This window comes from Leptopilina boulardi, unplaced genomic scaffold, assembly GCF_019393585.1.
Source record: "Leptopilina boulardi isolate dan_hultmark-lab unplaced genomic scaffold, ZJU_Lbou_2.1 LbouV2_367, whole genome shotgun sequence".
Classification (NCBI taxonomy): Eukaryota; Metazoa; Arthropoda; class Insecta; order Hymenoptera; family Figitidae; genus Leptopilina; species Leptopilina boulardi.
Window position 1 is genome coordinate 1,938,256 of NW_026137937.1, and position 15,830 is coordinate 1,954,085.

At 26.3% G+C, this 15,830-nt stretch overlaps 3 protein-coding genes across 4 annotated transcripts; 1 reads left to right on the forward strand and 2 right to left on the reverse strand.

The window, feature by feature from the left end:
* Window positions 1-111: 111 nt before the first annotated feature.
* On the reverse strand, window positions 112-8,582 carry LOC127287044 (mitochondrial coenzyme A transporter SLC25A42). Its single transcript, XM_051313760.1, has 6 exons — window positions 8,358-8,582; window positions 5,659-5,922; window positions 4,978-5,288; window positions 2,902-3,164; window positions 2,417-2,597; window positions 112-1,364 (listed from the first exon to the last, which is right to left on the reverse strand). Exons 2-6 carry the CDS (start codon window positions 5,803-5,805, stop codon window positions 1,238-1,240), a joined length of 1,029 nt encoding a protein of 342 aa, XP_051169717.1. The 5' UTR covers window positions 5,806-5,922; window positions 8,358-8,582; the 3' UTR covers window positions 112-1,237.
* Window positions 8,583-8,722: 140 nt separating this feature from the next.
* LOC127287052 (ADP-ribosylation factor-like protein 2-binding protein) lies at window positions 8,723-10,102 on the forward strand. Of its 2 annotated transcripts, none has more exons than XM_051313774.1 (6): window positions 8,723-8,947; window positions 9,056-9,136; window positions 9,251-9,357; window positions 9,498-9,583; window positions 9,658-9,754; window positions 9,832-10,102. In XM_051313774.1, exons 1-6 carry the CDS (start codon window positions 8,929-8,931, stop codon window positions 9,913-9,915), a joined length of 474 nt encoding a protein of 157 aa, XP_051169731.1. In that variant the 5' UTR covers window positions 8,723-8,928; the 3' UTR covers window positions 9,916-10,102. The 2 variants fall into 2 exon arrangements, with proteins under 2 accessions (XP_051169731.1, XP_051169730.1); XM_051313773.1 differs by having other exon boundaries at window positions 8,726-8,947; window positions 9,020-9,136.
* Window positions 10,103-10,222: 120 nt separating this feature from the next.
* Window positions 10,223-14,727, reverse strand: LOC127287036 (nuclear pore complex protein Nup93-like). The gene is made up of 7 exons (XM_051313745.1): window positions 14,379-14,727; window positions 14,080-14,260; window positions 11,755-12,718; window positions 11,365-11,689; window positions 10,932-11,288; window positions 10,729-10,846; window positions 10,223-10,652 (listed from the first exon to the last, which is right to left on the reverse strand). Exons 1-7 carry the CDS (start codon window positions 14,552-14,554, stop codon window positions 10,341-10,343), a joined length of 2,433 nt encoding a protein of 810 aa, XP_051169702.1. The 5' UTR covers window positions 14,555-14,727; the 3' UTR covers window positions 10,223-10,340.
* Between the last annotated feature and the right edge of the window lie 1,103 nt (window positions 14,728-15,830).

Genomic DNA, 15,830 nt, shown 5'->3' on the forward strand with positions numbered 1-15,830 from the left:
AAAAAAAAACGCAATACAATTTTAAAACCCCGTAAATTAAACACAAAGTGATAATATATATATAATTGTCTACTAAAAGTAATTTGTACAAAGGAGTAAACTAACAAGATATAAAAATATTGCAATTTTTTTTTAATGTTCGATGAAAAACGATAACAAACATATTCATTAGAAAAATTATATCCAATCACCAACATTAAAGTCATAATCAAAGTTGTGCAATAGCAAGATATTGTCAGTTAAAAGTCTCAGTTTAATATACATATATAGTGTAAATTGATTTGAAATGCCCACTGTAAGAAATTAATTATCAAATTTTTAAAAAGTTTCTATGAAAGAAAACTTAAGGACATGTGGACTGTTAAGTCACGTGCTTTAACATGTAAATATTATTCACAAAATTTCAGCTTAATTTTTCAAGTATTTTACAAAAAGAAAAAATCTGCGAAGAATATTTACATATGAAATGACCTGACAGTCATGTTCTTAATATAAAAAAAAACGTAAATATATTTAAATTTCTTACAAAACTTCCATTAGTTTAACAATCTTACCCTTATAACAATAAAAAATAATTCAGATATTTTAAAATATTAATTCCATAAATTGGTATTGAAAATTATTTTAAAAATTGTTTAAATTAGCTATAGGTATCCTTTTTTCTCCCGTATTGTAAAACACTTTAAATAATAATTATTAATCAGTATCTTTCAGTGTACTGCGGAAAAGTTTACATTTTCAATAGTTTGATTATTATATAAAGAATAATATGTAACATTTAATAAAACTGATATTTCTAAAGAAATAACATATAAAACTAATTATAAATTTTACGAAATAATCATTTGATAATAAATATACTAAGTTCTTTTTACTTAATTCTTATTTATAGTGTATGTACAAAATTTTGTAACACTCGAATGTGTGTTAAATGTTCTTTAAAAAAAAGAACAACAACACATTCTTTTCAAATTAATTCTTCACAGAATTTCTTTTTTCATTATGAAATTTTTTTTTTTATCACTTGACAAAAAAGTTTAGATAAACAATTTTTCTTTTTAACAGAAATTTTTCAAAAATATGTACATGAAGCTTTTAATGAAACCTTCAATTATTATTTAAAATTTACATCTACTTCTATATAAAGAAATAGAACTTGAATGGCAATTTTGGAACTTAACTTTTTGTTTTTGTAATTTCTAATTTCTCGTAAATTAATCTCTCGAGAAAATCGAAATTAACATATGACTTTTCTAAGCGTATCACGGATCACATCGTATGTTGTAAAACTGATTCCAACAGCCACAGGACCTTTAACCCAGTTCATACTTAAACCTTTAAAGAAAGCCATTATACCTTCCTCTCTAAAAGCAAAACAAATAATTATTAATCAAAATTATTTCGCAATGTCAGACTTTAATTTATAAAATAAATTTAGAATTTAATTTTTTTTTATTAGAATTATTATCCATAATATTTTAATTGAGATAAATTAAAAATAAATAAACTTTAATTAAAAAATAACTATTCTTCTTGTAGACAATATTAGAAATATTTTAAACATTTAAAAATAAAAATTTTATCGTAAAAATATTTAAATATTTGTCATTTATTTAAATAACATTTTTGAAGTTGATTTCTTAAACAATTAACTAATTGACTTTTTAATTATAAAATTTTTCATTAATTTTTGAACAAAAATACTAATTTATTTCAATTTAAACAGTTTCTCAAATTAGATTTAGCAATTAGTTTCTTAAATTATTTTAATCGAAAAATTTATAAAATGTATTTTATTTATTTTTGAGTGACATTTTTATTGGTACTTTCAATTTTTTTGATTTTTCCATAAAATTTTATGTAGATAAAAAATGCTGAAAATACGAAAATTTATTTTTATCTTTAAATATAGAAAAATTAAAAAATACCAGAAAATCTAAACTGAAAATTAGTTTTCCTACGCTTTTATAATAAATTAAAGAATTAAAAATTTGTAGTTATATAAATCTTTAAAATTAAAAGTATAATTTTAATTACTTTATTTGTTCTTTAAAAATAAAGCATTTTTGATAAAATTTTGATATGAAGTTTAAAAAAATCACGTCGATGAAGTTCACAACGTTTATGATCAATGATTGAAAAATAATATATATTTTTTACTCGAAAAATAATTAATTTTTTGCCTACAAATATTTCTTTTAAAAATTGTTGATCGAGAAACGTTGCAAATATTTTTTTTTTTTGGACAAAAAATTATAATAATTTGCACAGCAAGATATTTTTTCTTCTAAATTATTGATCATAAACGTTGAGAACTTCATGGACGTGTTAAATAGTAAAAAAAAAAAAAAAATGCTAATTTTACTGTAAAATTTTTTTTGGTAAATAATTAAATAATAAAATTGAATATGCTTACGTATAAATCTTGGTCGCAGTTTTAATGACAGTCCGGTAGTGTTGTCCCTTGACAGCTGAAGTTTGTATCCTCCTGCGAACGATGTCCAAAGGATAGCTGCTCGTCTGTCCCACCATCCCAGCAACGGCACCGCATGCCAGACCAGAAAGCGCCGAAAATCCAGGACTATTTGCTGTGTGCACTGTTTACCGACACGTCATCATCCAATATGAAGTAAACACTTAAAAGTTGTCATGGACTGTGCACAAGCGTCTCTATCAAAGTAGTAAGTAAGGCCTTGACCGTGAAACGGTACTTGTCACAGCATTTTGCTTGATATTTATATACAAATACAAAAAAATAGACATTGCGGGAATTTTTAGAAAAAAATATTTTCTTTTTTTTTTTTTTGACTACTTATTAAGTGTGTTTTGATTTTATATATCATTCTCAAGCAATGTAAATGCCACGTGGCCTGAAGCGAATTCTTGAATGAACCGACTCACCAGTCAGTAGATTCTTCAGTGTGTCATATGTGAAGAAGCTGCAGCCAGCGTATGGAATGACCCCCAATATCGTTGCAGTAAACCCTCGATAATAAGCTAAAACACCTTCTCGCCTGTAGATTTGAGAGAAAACCTGTCGCAAAGTTTTGTATTCGTCCTTGTCCGTCACAGCCATTCTCGCTCGCGCCAAATCCAATGGATACGTCATCCCCTGGGACGTCACTCCTGCCAATGATCCCGCCAAGAATCTTTTTCCTGATGATCTGCATAAGAAAAATTGAAAATAATTCATTCATCTTGAATTTTTTTTTTTTTTTTTTAATACATTTCAGGGATCACAGTACCTTTTGTCATCAAAAAAGGTGAAAAGGTACAATTTTTTTCAAAAATAGATGACAAAAAAATTATTGTTAAAGATTAATAAACATGTAATTTAAGGTTTATTAACAATTTATTTGTTACTAAAGAGTACTTTTTTGCAGCACTGTCCATTATAAGAGAATTTTTTCTTCTGATACTGCTATGAAGCTTTTCCACGTCATTCCTTTTCTTTTTTAGGGTTCCGTACTCGGTTCGGAACCCTATTAATATCGGTTTTTTTTGAAATCGTGTACCCCCCTCCCCCCCTAGCGGTCACACGAATTTATCTGGAGGGCTGAAATTTAGTACACATATGCATTTTCGCGTGTAGATTACAGGAAAAATATAGCAAACCCGATTGGAATGGATTATCATAGCGTTGTCAAGGAAAAACCATGAATTTCGAAAAAAATGATTTATTCTCCCTAGCGCACACAATATTCAACCCAGACTGTTTATATTTGTTGTATAAATATATTTTTGCGTGAAAATTACAGGGAAAAAAATGTGAGCACGATTGGAGTTGATGATTAATTTTTATCAAATTTTTAAAGCAAAATGATAATTTTAGGGAAAGAAATGTATTTTTCGACCAAAAACTAAGAAAATTTTATCTAAAGTAATTCAAATTTATATATTTTTACGTGTAGATTACAAAAAAAAAATATAGCGAGGACGATTGGAGTTGATGGTCTTGGTGCTGTCAGGAAAGAACTGACAATAATAGAAAAAATTATGAATTTTCTTCCAAAAACAAAGAAAATTTTATCTAAAGGGCTTAAAATTTATTCATTTTCACGCATTTTTGTATGTAGATTAGAGAAATAATTTAAAAAACATGATAAGAAGTTGTTTTAATTAAGTTTTTTTTCGAAAAGAAATTGTTTTTGAAAAAAGTGAACTTTTCACATAAGTTTTTTATTCGTTTCTCTGTTCTATTGATTTTTTTCTAATTTTCTTCTCTTCCTCCTATTCTTTCTTTTTTAATTCAATATTCTTTTCACATTTTTTTTTTTTTTTTAAAGAAAATGTTTATTTTAATTAAAAATAAAATCGGACAAATGCCAGTGTACACGAAGCGAACTTATTTGGTATAAAAACATATGTTTAAAATAATGTGATACAAAAAGGAACAATTTTCTTAAGATTTTTTAAAAAATTGTTTCTTTTTGTATCACTTACATTATTTGACATACAAAACTTATATTTTTTAAACATTAGTTTTTATACCAAATAAGCTCGCTTCGTGTACGGAACCCTCGATTTTAGTGCAAGTGTAACTCGCACTTGTCCTATTTTTTTTTTTGGAATTGAATTTAATATAGCTATAAATAAAAAACTCGAAATTTCGGAAAAAAGTGTTTCCCCCCTTAACTCTTACAGTTTTGGAGGTGCGATGCTCAAATGGCCAAGTATGGCTTGTTCATTCAAAGTAAAAGCGCAATATTTAAACACAAAAAAATAATTACTAAGTACAAAATAAAAAAAAAATTTCTTCAATAACTGAAAGAAGGTGACAAATCGAAATAGGTGAAATAGATACCAAATTTAAAAATAGGTGAAAAAAGGTGAATAGGTGACACTCTGTGATCCCTGAAATTTATTAAAAATATATTATGTTTTTAATATGAAAGATTGATGTAAATGTTGTTTGTATTTAATTAAAAAAAAAAAATTTTTTTGTTTAATTTTCGAATGGATATAATTGAAACTCACGAATCATGACCATTAACGTGTAATATCCTTTTCCATTGTTCATGTGCTGTAAATTGAATCGCGGCGTAGGGAATGATTCTGACCATGGTTGCACTATTTCCTCGCCATAAACTTATAAGACCATGATTACGATAAGTGTTCACTATAAAATCAATAGCAGCAGTTGCTGAATATGGCTTCTTTGATATTTGAAAATTAATTTTTGTACGATCGAGTGGCGCTATCGTTGTTTTGGCCAAAGCTCCTGCAGCCGCTCCTGCCAACAGACTTGTCCAGACCCTCTGGGTATTTGATATTCCTCTATTCTTCTCCTAAAAACAAAAAAAAATATTCCCAATTATAACAAATTATAGTATTTCAAATTAAAAACTTATCAATTTAATTATTAACAAACTATTGGAAAATTATCACAAATAAAAATCTTATAAAACTAATTCCAAAATAAAATTTTATATTAAATAATAATTTTTGATTGAAAATTTATATAAAAAATTACAAAATTAAATTTATACAAAACTCATTTCAAAATAGACATATTAACATGAATTGAAAATAAAAGTTTTTCATTTTGAAATACAAAAATTATTTTATATTTCAAAATTTTTTAAATCTTCAAATAAATCGTGTGATTTGTTATCGTTAAATTTCGATTTTTAAAATTTTGCAAATTATTCTCATCACCATGGTGTCGAGGTTTGTTTCTGGGACGGACGAAGCGGTGGGTGTTACTGATGTTGTTTTTGTCATATTTGATAAGACAGTAACTTGAATCCTTTCGAGAACCGCTTGACTGCTTTCGACAGGACCGGCTGCGGCATGACCGCTCATCTCCCTCAAAAATCTATCAGTTTTAATAATAATTTTTCAGCTCGATATTCAAAATTTTCTCTTCCCTTCCACTCTGCACCGCCCTTTCGAAAAAAGGGTGGGCTGTCGTCGCACGTTCTAAAAAAATTTTAATAATAAATAATACATATTTAATAATAATAATAATTATTATTAACAAATTTCATGTTTAAATAAAGATAATAAATCCATTAATCATTTTTTTTTTATAATTATAATTAAAACTAGACGTTCACTTTAAAAAGTCAAAGGTCAGAATTACATAATAAAAAAATGATAATCTAAACAATAAATCCTTGAAATGTGACAATGAAATATTCAAAGACTAATAATCATCAACATGACATTAATTTACCGTAAATGCTGCAAGATTTAAATGATTGGCCAAGTGCCAGTGCCAACAACTCGAAATAATTGTGAACAAAGTTATCAAATTTTAAGTAAGATAATTTTAATGTTTGCTTAAATTTTTTAAAAAATAATTACACGAATAAAACAATCATAAATAATGAAAAATTTTACGCACTATGTATAATCTTACCGCGAACTTGAATATAGAATTTACGAAGATAATAATTAACCGATAAAAATTTATTTTTTGTTGTCTTTATACGAAACGTGTTAACTTTGATGTAAACATCATCAGAGGTAATACTTCCTCGATTTATCAGTTGCAAAAATACTTTAACATTGATTAGCGAAAAAAAAAAACTATGAGAAAAATAGAAATTAGATAAGAGCATTGGACAAAAATTTATTATTTGCTAATTCTTGAAAGATGAAGGTTATAATGATAACTTGAGAGAAGTTGCTAATTTCATCTGGAAAAATTCAAGTTTTTTTTTTTTTTTTTGCTATGATTCTTTTATATTAATCATATGTGATTTTAATTTTTTGAGAACATAAACTTGCCTTATATATAAAAAAAGTATAAAACAATTTGTTATAATTAATTATTAATTATTAATTAATGATAATTATTTTGTGCTACTCCATTCCAATTTTAAATAGAAAAATGCTATTCGAATTTAAAAAAAAGTTCATTAGTTGTATTTCACATCATAAAACTTGAAATAAGTTGCGTTTTTTTTTTTAAAGTCGAACTGTGTATTTTTAAAACATGTATATTTACATGTATTTTTTTTTTGTTTACATGTTTTTTTTTCTTTCATTTATCTTCATATCTTGAATAAACAATAACTCATGCTTGCAAACGATTTGAAGTTGACGTCACTAAATTTAAGTGAGGTCAAAACTTGTATATGACAAAGAACTTTTATATAAAAATAGACTTTGATCTTATTCCTTTTCAATAATAAACCTAACTCTATAGAAGATGCAAGAAGCCATTTAAGCAAAAAAAATAATTTCAGAATGTCGAAAAAAATTCCCTTTGTTAGTTTTAATCTTTATAGATATACGTGACGTATCAACAGGTGTATAAAACTCAAAGCCAATAATATAAATAATTGTATCTTGCATAAATTTAATTAGCTATATATATATATATTTTTTTTTTAATTATAACCTGAAATCTATTCATATAATTGAAAAAAATGCTCTGTAAAATTATTTTGTTAAGTTTCCAAAAAAAAATTTCTCATTTTCAAAATTTTATCAAAATATTTTCTAAAATTCAATGTTTGCGATTTTTATTGTCATAAGAAATATTCTCAATTCTTTTAAAACTCAAAGTTAATATTTAAATTCATATGAATTTAAAAAACATAAAAATCATCGTCAACCTTGACAATTAAACTGAAAAACAATCTAGGACTTGTTATTTGCATTTCTACTACGTCAGAACTTGTCTATTTTTATTTTTCTTTCAATAATAAATGCACTTTTGCACTGTGAACATTCGAGAAAATTGTAGAAAACTTTTTTTTTATCAAATTGCACTAGATTTTAATTGGAGCCAATGCTGAAAATAAAAGAGAATAATTTTCAACTGCGTAGTTAGGGTCATAATTGCATCGTTTTCTTATATAATATATATTTAATTAGTCCAATTGAATTTTCAATATTCATTTATCAATAATTTCTAAAACTCCTGCCTGATAATATTCTTATTACATAATCGGTAATAATTTATTGTAAATATATATATATATATATCGATAAGTATTTGCATTTGCGATGAAACTTTTATTGCTAATGGAGTACAAATTGAACTTTGAACACAAGGGCGTCCCTACTCTGTTACAAAATAATAATGAAATGTCACGTTTGACATGCACGTCTTTTTACATCTGAGAATTGTAAATTTCACGCAGAACACAATTTTACCAAATATGCAAAATTAATGTCTAATTTAGGCATATATTTCAATTTATTATATACGTTCATGAAATATTAGACAAAATGGCAAAAATCATCAATATTTTCATTTAAAAAATAAACTTTTGATTTTTTAACATTTAACAAAAATAAGAAAAACACTTTTTTTTTTGCTGAAAAATAATGGTTTCATAAAAAAAACTTATGAACAAAGGGAAATCTTGATAATGATGAATATATAAGATTGTATTTACCTCGTAGAAATTGTGCTTAATTGAAGATAATCGTAGCCCAGGGAAGATTGTCTTATTTAGTGATTTAAAATTACAGTTTTAATTAAAGAATGAAAGTCAGAGCTCCTAGTGAGCCCATAACTTCAACAATATAATTCTTAATTTTTTTTAAACACCCACACTTTACAAACGAAGCACAAGAAAGCTCATAGTGAACTGGACCTCACGATGTTGACAATATTGACAGAGAAACATATTTTAGGTTATGTGCGCACTACAGGTGTCACTTAAAACGTCCAGGAGATGGCGCCATTTTTACTTTAAACCAATCAAATTCTTAATTTTTCTTTGGACAAAAAACAACAGCCAATCATGACTCAAGAAACAGTGTGTTGCTATGGTAACATATTCTGATAAAGACAATTACAATAATTTGTTCGTAGCAACTTTTAATAAATAAATCCATCAACTTTTAAGCATTAATTTATAATAGAGACAAAGTCAATTAATTAAAAAAAAAAAAAAGATGCTTTAACTTTGTGGAGAAAAATAATAAAAGTGTTTGCATTGTGTGCAAAACTATTAGAAAAACATGGCACAGAATGTGGGAGGTTTGTTTAATAACTTTTATGAATGTTTATATTAAATTATGAATTAATCAATTAAAATAATTTCTCGTTTAGATTGTGCTACAAATTCTGTCGATTCTGATCTTTTAGATTGCCTTCGAAGAAATAAAATAACAGTAGATGATTTCTCCTTTGACGAGGTTATTGGTCTTATAGAGGATATTTTAATGGGTAATTAAATTTAATTAATATATATTTAACACATTTCGTGTAGGTGTAAAATTTGAAATTCTAGATAACGATAAGAAAATTGTAATTACATTAAATTTTTCACTTTTTTTTCAGAGGATGATTTTCAAACGTTGCAACAGCGTTATTTAGAAAAATATTGGCAAATTTTTGAGCCAATTGAAGAAAATAAATTGATTTACATGGATATTTTTAATGATTATGTAAGTTTTTAATTCTATATCTGTGAATTGAAATAAAACAAAAAATTAACAGAGAAATTTTTTAGACGTTAAATGTTTTTTTGAACAATTATATTGAATTAATTAAAAAAAAATGTCTAATTAATTAATTCTACTTACAGAATAGAGACATAGAAACTTTTTTGGAAAATAATCTTAAAAAAGTTATACCAAACTTTTCAATGACTACATTTTTAAAACAGTTGAGGTGAGTTAATAAATAAAGATTACAATTTTTTTTTTTTAATTAAACAGCAATTAACATTTTTTTTTTCCTAACAGTAACAAAAAATCAGAGTTAGAAGGTGAAATTTTCGAAATTCTTTTAGCATTCACGGACTTTCTTGCCTTTAAGGAAATGATCCTCGACTATCGAGCTGTGAGTTTTTTTTTCAATTGTACAGACTATTAAACTTTGTATTTTTAATAATTTATAAATTTTAATAATTATTTTAGGTGAAAGAAGGAAAAGTTGAAGATCTCAGTGGCAGTTTGTTTGTCACACCTTTAAAATCATGTAATCTATCAGATAACGATTAAATTATTATTAACCAAAATTTAAAGCACTTAGCAAACTATTCTTTAATTTTTAATTATTCATCGAAATAATTTTAATTACATTTTTTTTATATTAGATAAAATTTATGACTTTTGTATATAAATATATGATTAATAACTGCAATAAGGCTGTTAATTTTATAAAATAAATATATCGTTCAACAAATCACTTTTAAATTAAGTTTAGTTATATTGAAATAGCAACAATAATTTTATAAGAATTTTGTTATTATTTTCTATTGTTATAATAATGAAATATTTCATATTTAAATTTAAAAAAAACAAAACATTGTTTCAATTACCTCATATTTTATTACGAAAGATTGATTTAAACATAAAAAAATATTAATAACTTACACTAGAATTAATTTACAGTAACGTCTTCACACATTATTTAAATCTTGAGTTCAATGCATGAGAATTTCCATTTGAACAAGTTTACTATTAGTTTCATTTGGCATTCTATAAGGTAAAGTTCCAGCGAAACTTGTCAAAGCACGAGCTTGTTCTCGTAAATCTCGCAATTGTTGTTCCCTTGCAATTTCATCGCCAGGCTCTGAAGAACGTAATTTTTGATATTGCTTATAGAGAATTGTCATTGTCGCTAAAAGAACATCGGCCAATGTACCAGAAACTTCGGGTGCCACTCGACGTAAAGCTGTAACTCTTTCATCCACTTCTTTCATATTTAACGGTAATAATTTTGACTCCGCAATGGTCTGCAAAAAAAAAAAAAAAGATATTATTCAGATAAAATAAAGTACATGATTTTATATTAGATAATTAATTATTTACCATTAAAGCACTTTGATATTGTTCATTGTGAAATTGATCGAAGAACACCATTAGATCTCTAAGTGTATAGAAAGCAGCTACTAATTCGGACGGTGCCTGAATTGCCATTCCTTGATATCTAAATATATTTTAAAATATTAATAAAAATTTAACATAAATCAATATTCCATTTTAAATTTAAAAATAAATTTGTTTCTCTCTACCTGATACTCATGTCAGTTGCTGCTTCATGTAATCGTGATCTTAATGAATTAACTTCAGCTTTTTGACTAACAACTTGCGCCAATAACATGCACATTATACTTAAAACTTTTTCATGATTTCCCGCAAGATCATACATTGTAACAGCATCTTCTAAAACTCCTTTTTTGTACATTGTATCAGCTGCAATATTTATAACATCGTCTGTATTAATGTGCAATTGATCCAACATTCCCGGTAAACGTCGATCTTTATCAATTTTTCCAATTAATAAAACACGATTTGCTGGCGTTGCACTGACAACCATTTCAGCAGTGGATGCTGCAAACATATTTCTTTCGTACGGATCCTTCATGCATCTAAAATCATATAGAGGTTTGAAAACATTTTTTTTTTTCAAATAAAAATTAATAATTTAACACATTAAACAAAGACCTTAGCAAGAAGAGATAGTGAAGACTTTCTTTTGGATCTGAAGCTTCAAATCTCATTACGTAGAGTAAAATTAATCTCGCAAAATTCAATCTTCTCGCTGGTGGTTTATCAGCAACATCAGTACTTATTAATGGCGCTAAAACACTTTGACTAACAGCCAATAAATTATGCTCGTGCATTGCCGCTGCTAAATGAACAGCGTGAACTAAATGTCGAGCACTTGCTCCACGAGCCAAAAATTCTATCGCCGATTCAAATTGACCAGTTAGAAATAGCATTGAAAAGTACAAGAATGGTTGTTCGTGTGCGTGGTAATATGATTCTCCTTTAAAAGAAAAAAAGAAACGTTAAATTAAATAATTAATTTTTAATTCAAATTCAAATTCTTACCATAAACTTCGAGTATCGTTGTTTGTAAACTATCCAATGTTAGCTTATGTTCAGGATCAGGTTGCTCTCTAATTTGACATAATTTCAGCCAAAGATAATCGTCAGCCGTTGACATTACTTCAGAATGAAGATCGTCTGGTTCACATGGAACGAGAGCGCAATATGCAGCTCTTTTATAAGGATCAGTGGCAGATCGAACATGTTTACGATAATGTAATTTGAGAATTGATTCAGTACGACTACCCGGATGTAGTTGTGGATCCTTTGCAGCTTCCTCGAGAGCTTGACGAAATTCTTGAAACGCTGAACCACATTGTGTCAAACATTGTAGAGCAGCTCTATAATCGCCAGCTCTCATGCAATAATAAATAAGTGGCCACAATGGTTTATCGTCAACATAAACATCCTCTAAATCACGATAATTGTGAACTTTAATGCCAACAAAACTTTTGACCAATGGAAAAGTTCCTGGAATTCCGCCACGTTTTGCTTGAACTAAATTCTCATTTACAACTGAATTCATAAATTCCTTATAACGATTTTCAAGATATGAACGTGCTTGAAAAATAATTTTCTGCTCAACAGCTGGACTGCTACGTGATTTAATTTGATCACCACGTGGCGTGGGGGGAATTTCAATCATACACTTGACCATTTGCCACATGTCGAGGACTTTTTTGTCATTAAACGCCTCAGCGGCTTTAGCGAAAAGTGTAAATAAACTCGGTCGTGTAACACCACGAAGAACATGATCGTTGTAATTTTGTAGCTCTTTTGCGTAAGCAACTTCCATACTTGAAAGTCCACTGATCATTGAACCTGCTAATTTTGTACGTTGTGGTGTTCCTCGTAAATCGACCAAATCACCTGATGGTGCAGTCATTGCATTCATAATTTCATATCTCATTTGTTTCCATTCCCCTAAAATATGTTCCAATTGTTGTACTCGATTCGATTGAAATGTCTAAAATAGAAAAAAAAAATTATATCAAAGAATAATTTCCTTTCATTTTCTAATTAATGTTAATATAACGCTGTGTCTATTTAGCCCGCTAACGGGAGGAATAGTGGCGATAGATTATTTAGCCCGCTAGCGGGAGAAATGCAAGATTTTGTCTATTTAGTCCGCTTATTTTAAAAAATCACAAAAATGAGAACTATTTTATTTTTCTTATTTATTTATTCTAGAATAATAAAATATATTTTATTATATAAAATGTATATTAAGTGGAATTAAAAATACCGTAAAATGGGGTAAAGTCGGCGTTTGGGGGTAAAGTCGACCGGCGCTTTAAATCATTTTAAAGTTTAACTATTACTTTTTTCCAGAAGAAATCCGAGTTTTATTAAAAATGTAGTTAGAATTAATGTAAATTAATAAATGAAATACAATATTTAAGTGTTTAAAGCGCCGGCCGACTTTACCCGCAAACGTCGACTTTACCCCATTTTACGGTAAGGCAATCGTTTATTTGCTCCAAAATGAATTGTTTTGGTAGGCTTGTTTATATATTTAATTTAATTAATTATTTAATTAAAGTTGTGGTAAAGAAATAATTTTTTGTTTAAACCAAATTTATTGTAAGAAAACTGTTTAACTACAGGTATATTTATTTTCTAATAAATTATTAGAGAATAGTTTATAAAGGTTTGAAAATAAATAAATTTCTTTGATGGGAATTAGAATCCTTAACTTTTATTTTTTTCATTGAATCAACGTTGGTAACTTCAGTTTTATCCTTTTATCCTTCATTTTCATCAAATAAAAAAATACGTATTTTCTTATTTTTCGAAAAAAAAAATGATTCGGACAAAAAAAATTTTGAATGAAAATTTCCCAGGGAATGACCCATACGTATTTATAAAATATAAGAATTTTAATTGTATTTCAAAAATTAATTTTTATTTGGAAATTTTAAGTTTCAATAGAAAACAATTTCATAAACTATTTTCTAATAATTTATTAGAAAATAAATATACCTGTAGTTTAACAGTTTTTTTTACAATAAATTTGGTTTAAACAAAAAATTGTTTTTTACCACAACTTTAATTAAATATATAAACAACCCTACCAAAACAATTCATTTTGGAGCAAATAAACTTTGTATTAAATCACATTAATATATTTAAATAAACGATTGCCTTATTTTTAATTCCACTTAATATACATTTTATATAATAAAATGTATTTTATTATTCTAGAATAAATAAATAAGAAAAATAAAAAATATTTTAATTACTTACTGAAAACTAAATAGTTCTCATTTTGGTGATTTTTTAAAATAAGCGGGCTAAATAAACACAGCGTAAATATAAATTACGCACATCCTTATGGACTTGATCAATAATGGAGAGAATTGCATTTTCTTTCTCGTTACGAAGATAACTGACAATATCTGTGTCTGCAATTGGATCCAATGGCTCAAATGTTCGACGAGTACTAAGTGAATTTAATTTCTGTGAGATTTGTGGTAAATCAATTCCTCGAGAACCCAAAAGAAGATGACTGAAATTCAATTAGAAAATAAATAAAGAAAATTATAACTGAAATTTTTATATGAAAATAATTTCTATGTGAAAATTTAAAAATCTGTTAGATTCATTATTTAAAAATAATAACTTACGCTTGGACCTGATTATCCTGAGCTCCAGTTTGAATAACACGCGATAAAAGCTCATTGGAATCTTGCAATATTTGTCGAAGATTTCTCTCGACCTGAGGAAGTTCACCATTGCCTTCGACAGCAGCAGAAAGTTGTTCAGCTTCTCGTAAAAGTTCATTAAAATCAGTATCTCCCATATTTATGAATTATATTTAAACACAATATTAATAAAAAATCTCTATTCTTTTATCGCAATTGGCAAAATTTAAACAAGTAATTGTTTACTGGAAAATAACCGGTAAATATAAAAATTTATGACTGACTTAACCTCACTTTCTGAGGGGATCTGATGGAAAACGCGCGCCAGATTATGCATTTGCCGCCATGTTAGTTTAGAAGTCATGTGACTTTTGGCACGCATTTTCAAATATTAATAATTAAAAGCCTAATTTTAAAAAAATTATTGAAATTAAAATAATCAAAGAAAATATAAAAAGATCAAAAGAAGATTATCATGTATGAATATAGTATATAATTAAAATTTGTATTTTTTATAAATAACATTTATTTTCAATTTTTTGAATTTAAAAACTAAAAATGAAGGAATAGAATTAAACTTTTCATTCGTTTTTACATCTTTTTATCTTATAGTTTATTATAATTACATTCAAGTACATAAAAAGATATTCACAATCGTTTTGAAAAACAAATAATTTAATAGTAATAAATAGTTGTATTGGATGTTTTTTTTTTTACATAAATAGTCTTTGATACTCAGCTGGTATTATAATATCTAAACAGACATTTTGAAATTAACATTCTAAAATAATTCTTCAATTATTTTCATTTTTCTATATAACATCTTGAACAAACAGCAAACATTTAATACTTTCTTAAAATTAAAATTACATTTAGAATTTTTTAAAATTCAAGAAAATGTTGTTTTTCATTTTCTCTGAAGCAAAGAAACTTGATTTTTTTTAAAAATAATACTCATTTTGGTCTATTTAATAAAGTACTGGCATTAAAGAGGCAATGAGAAAATTAAACAAAAAAAAAAACATTTAAACATAAAACGTATGCTTCAATTTTATTAAAACACTAAAATAATGAATTCTTAAATTAATTAGAGAGTGAAATATTTTCATTTCATTTAAAAAATTAAAAAAATAAATAATATCACAGGAAGAAAAATTAATTTTTCTTTCATTTTTTTTTTTGATCTAATCAGAATTCAATTATCACTTTTCATTTACTTTCAAGTATATATGTTTTAAATAACACACATTCAGTTTACACTTCCGTATATTGTATAAAATGAAAGAAATGAAACTGAACTAAATTTTACAGAAACTTTTTGTTCTGTACTTTATCTATTTTCGTTAAAAAAAAACTTTTTTTCTTTTTTTTTGTTAAAAATTGTATTACTTTTTCTAAGATCAAATTATTTAATTGGTGTTTTTTTTATCAATT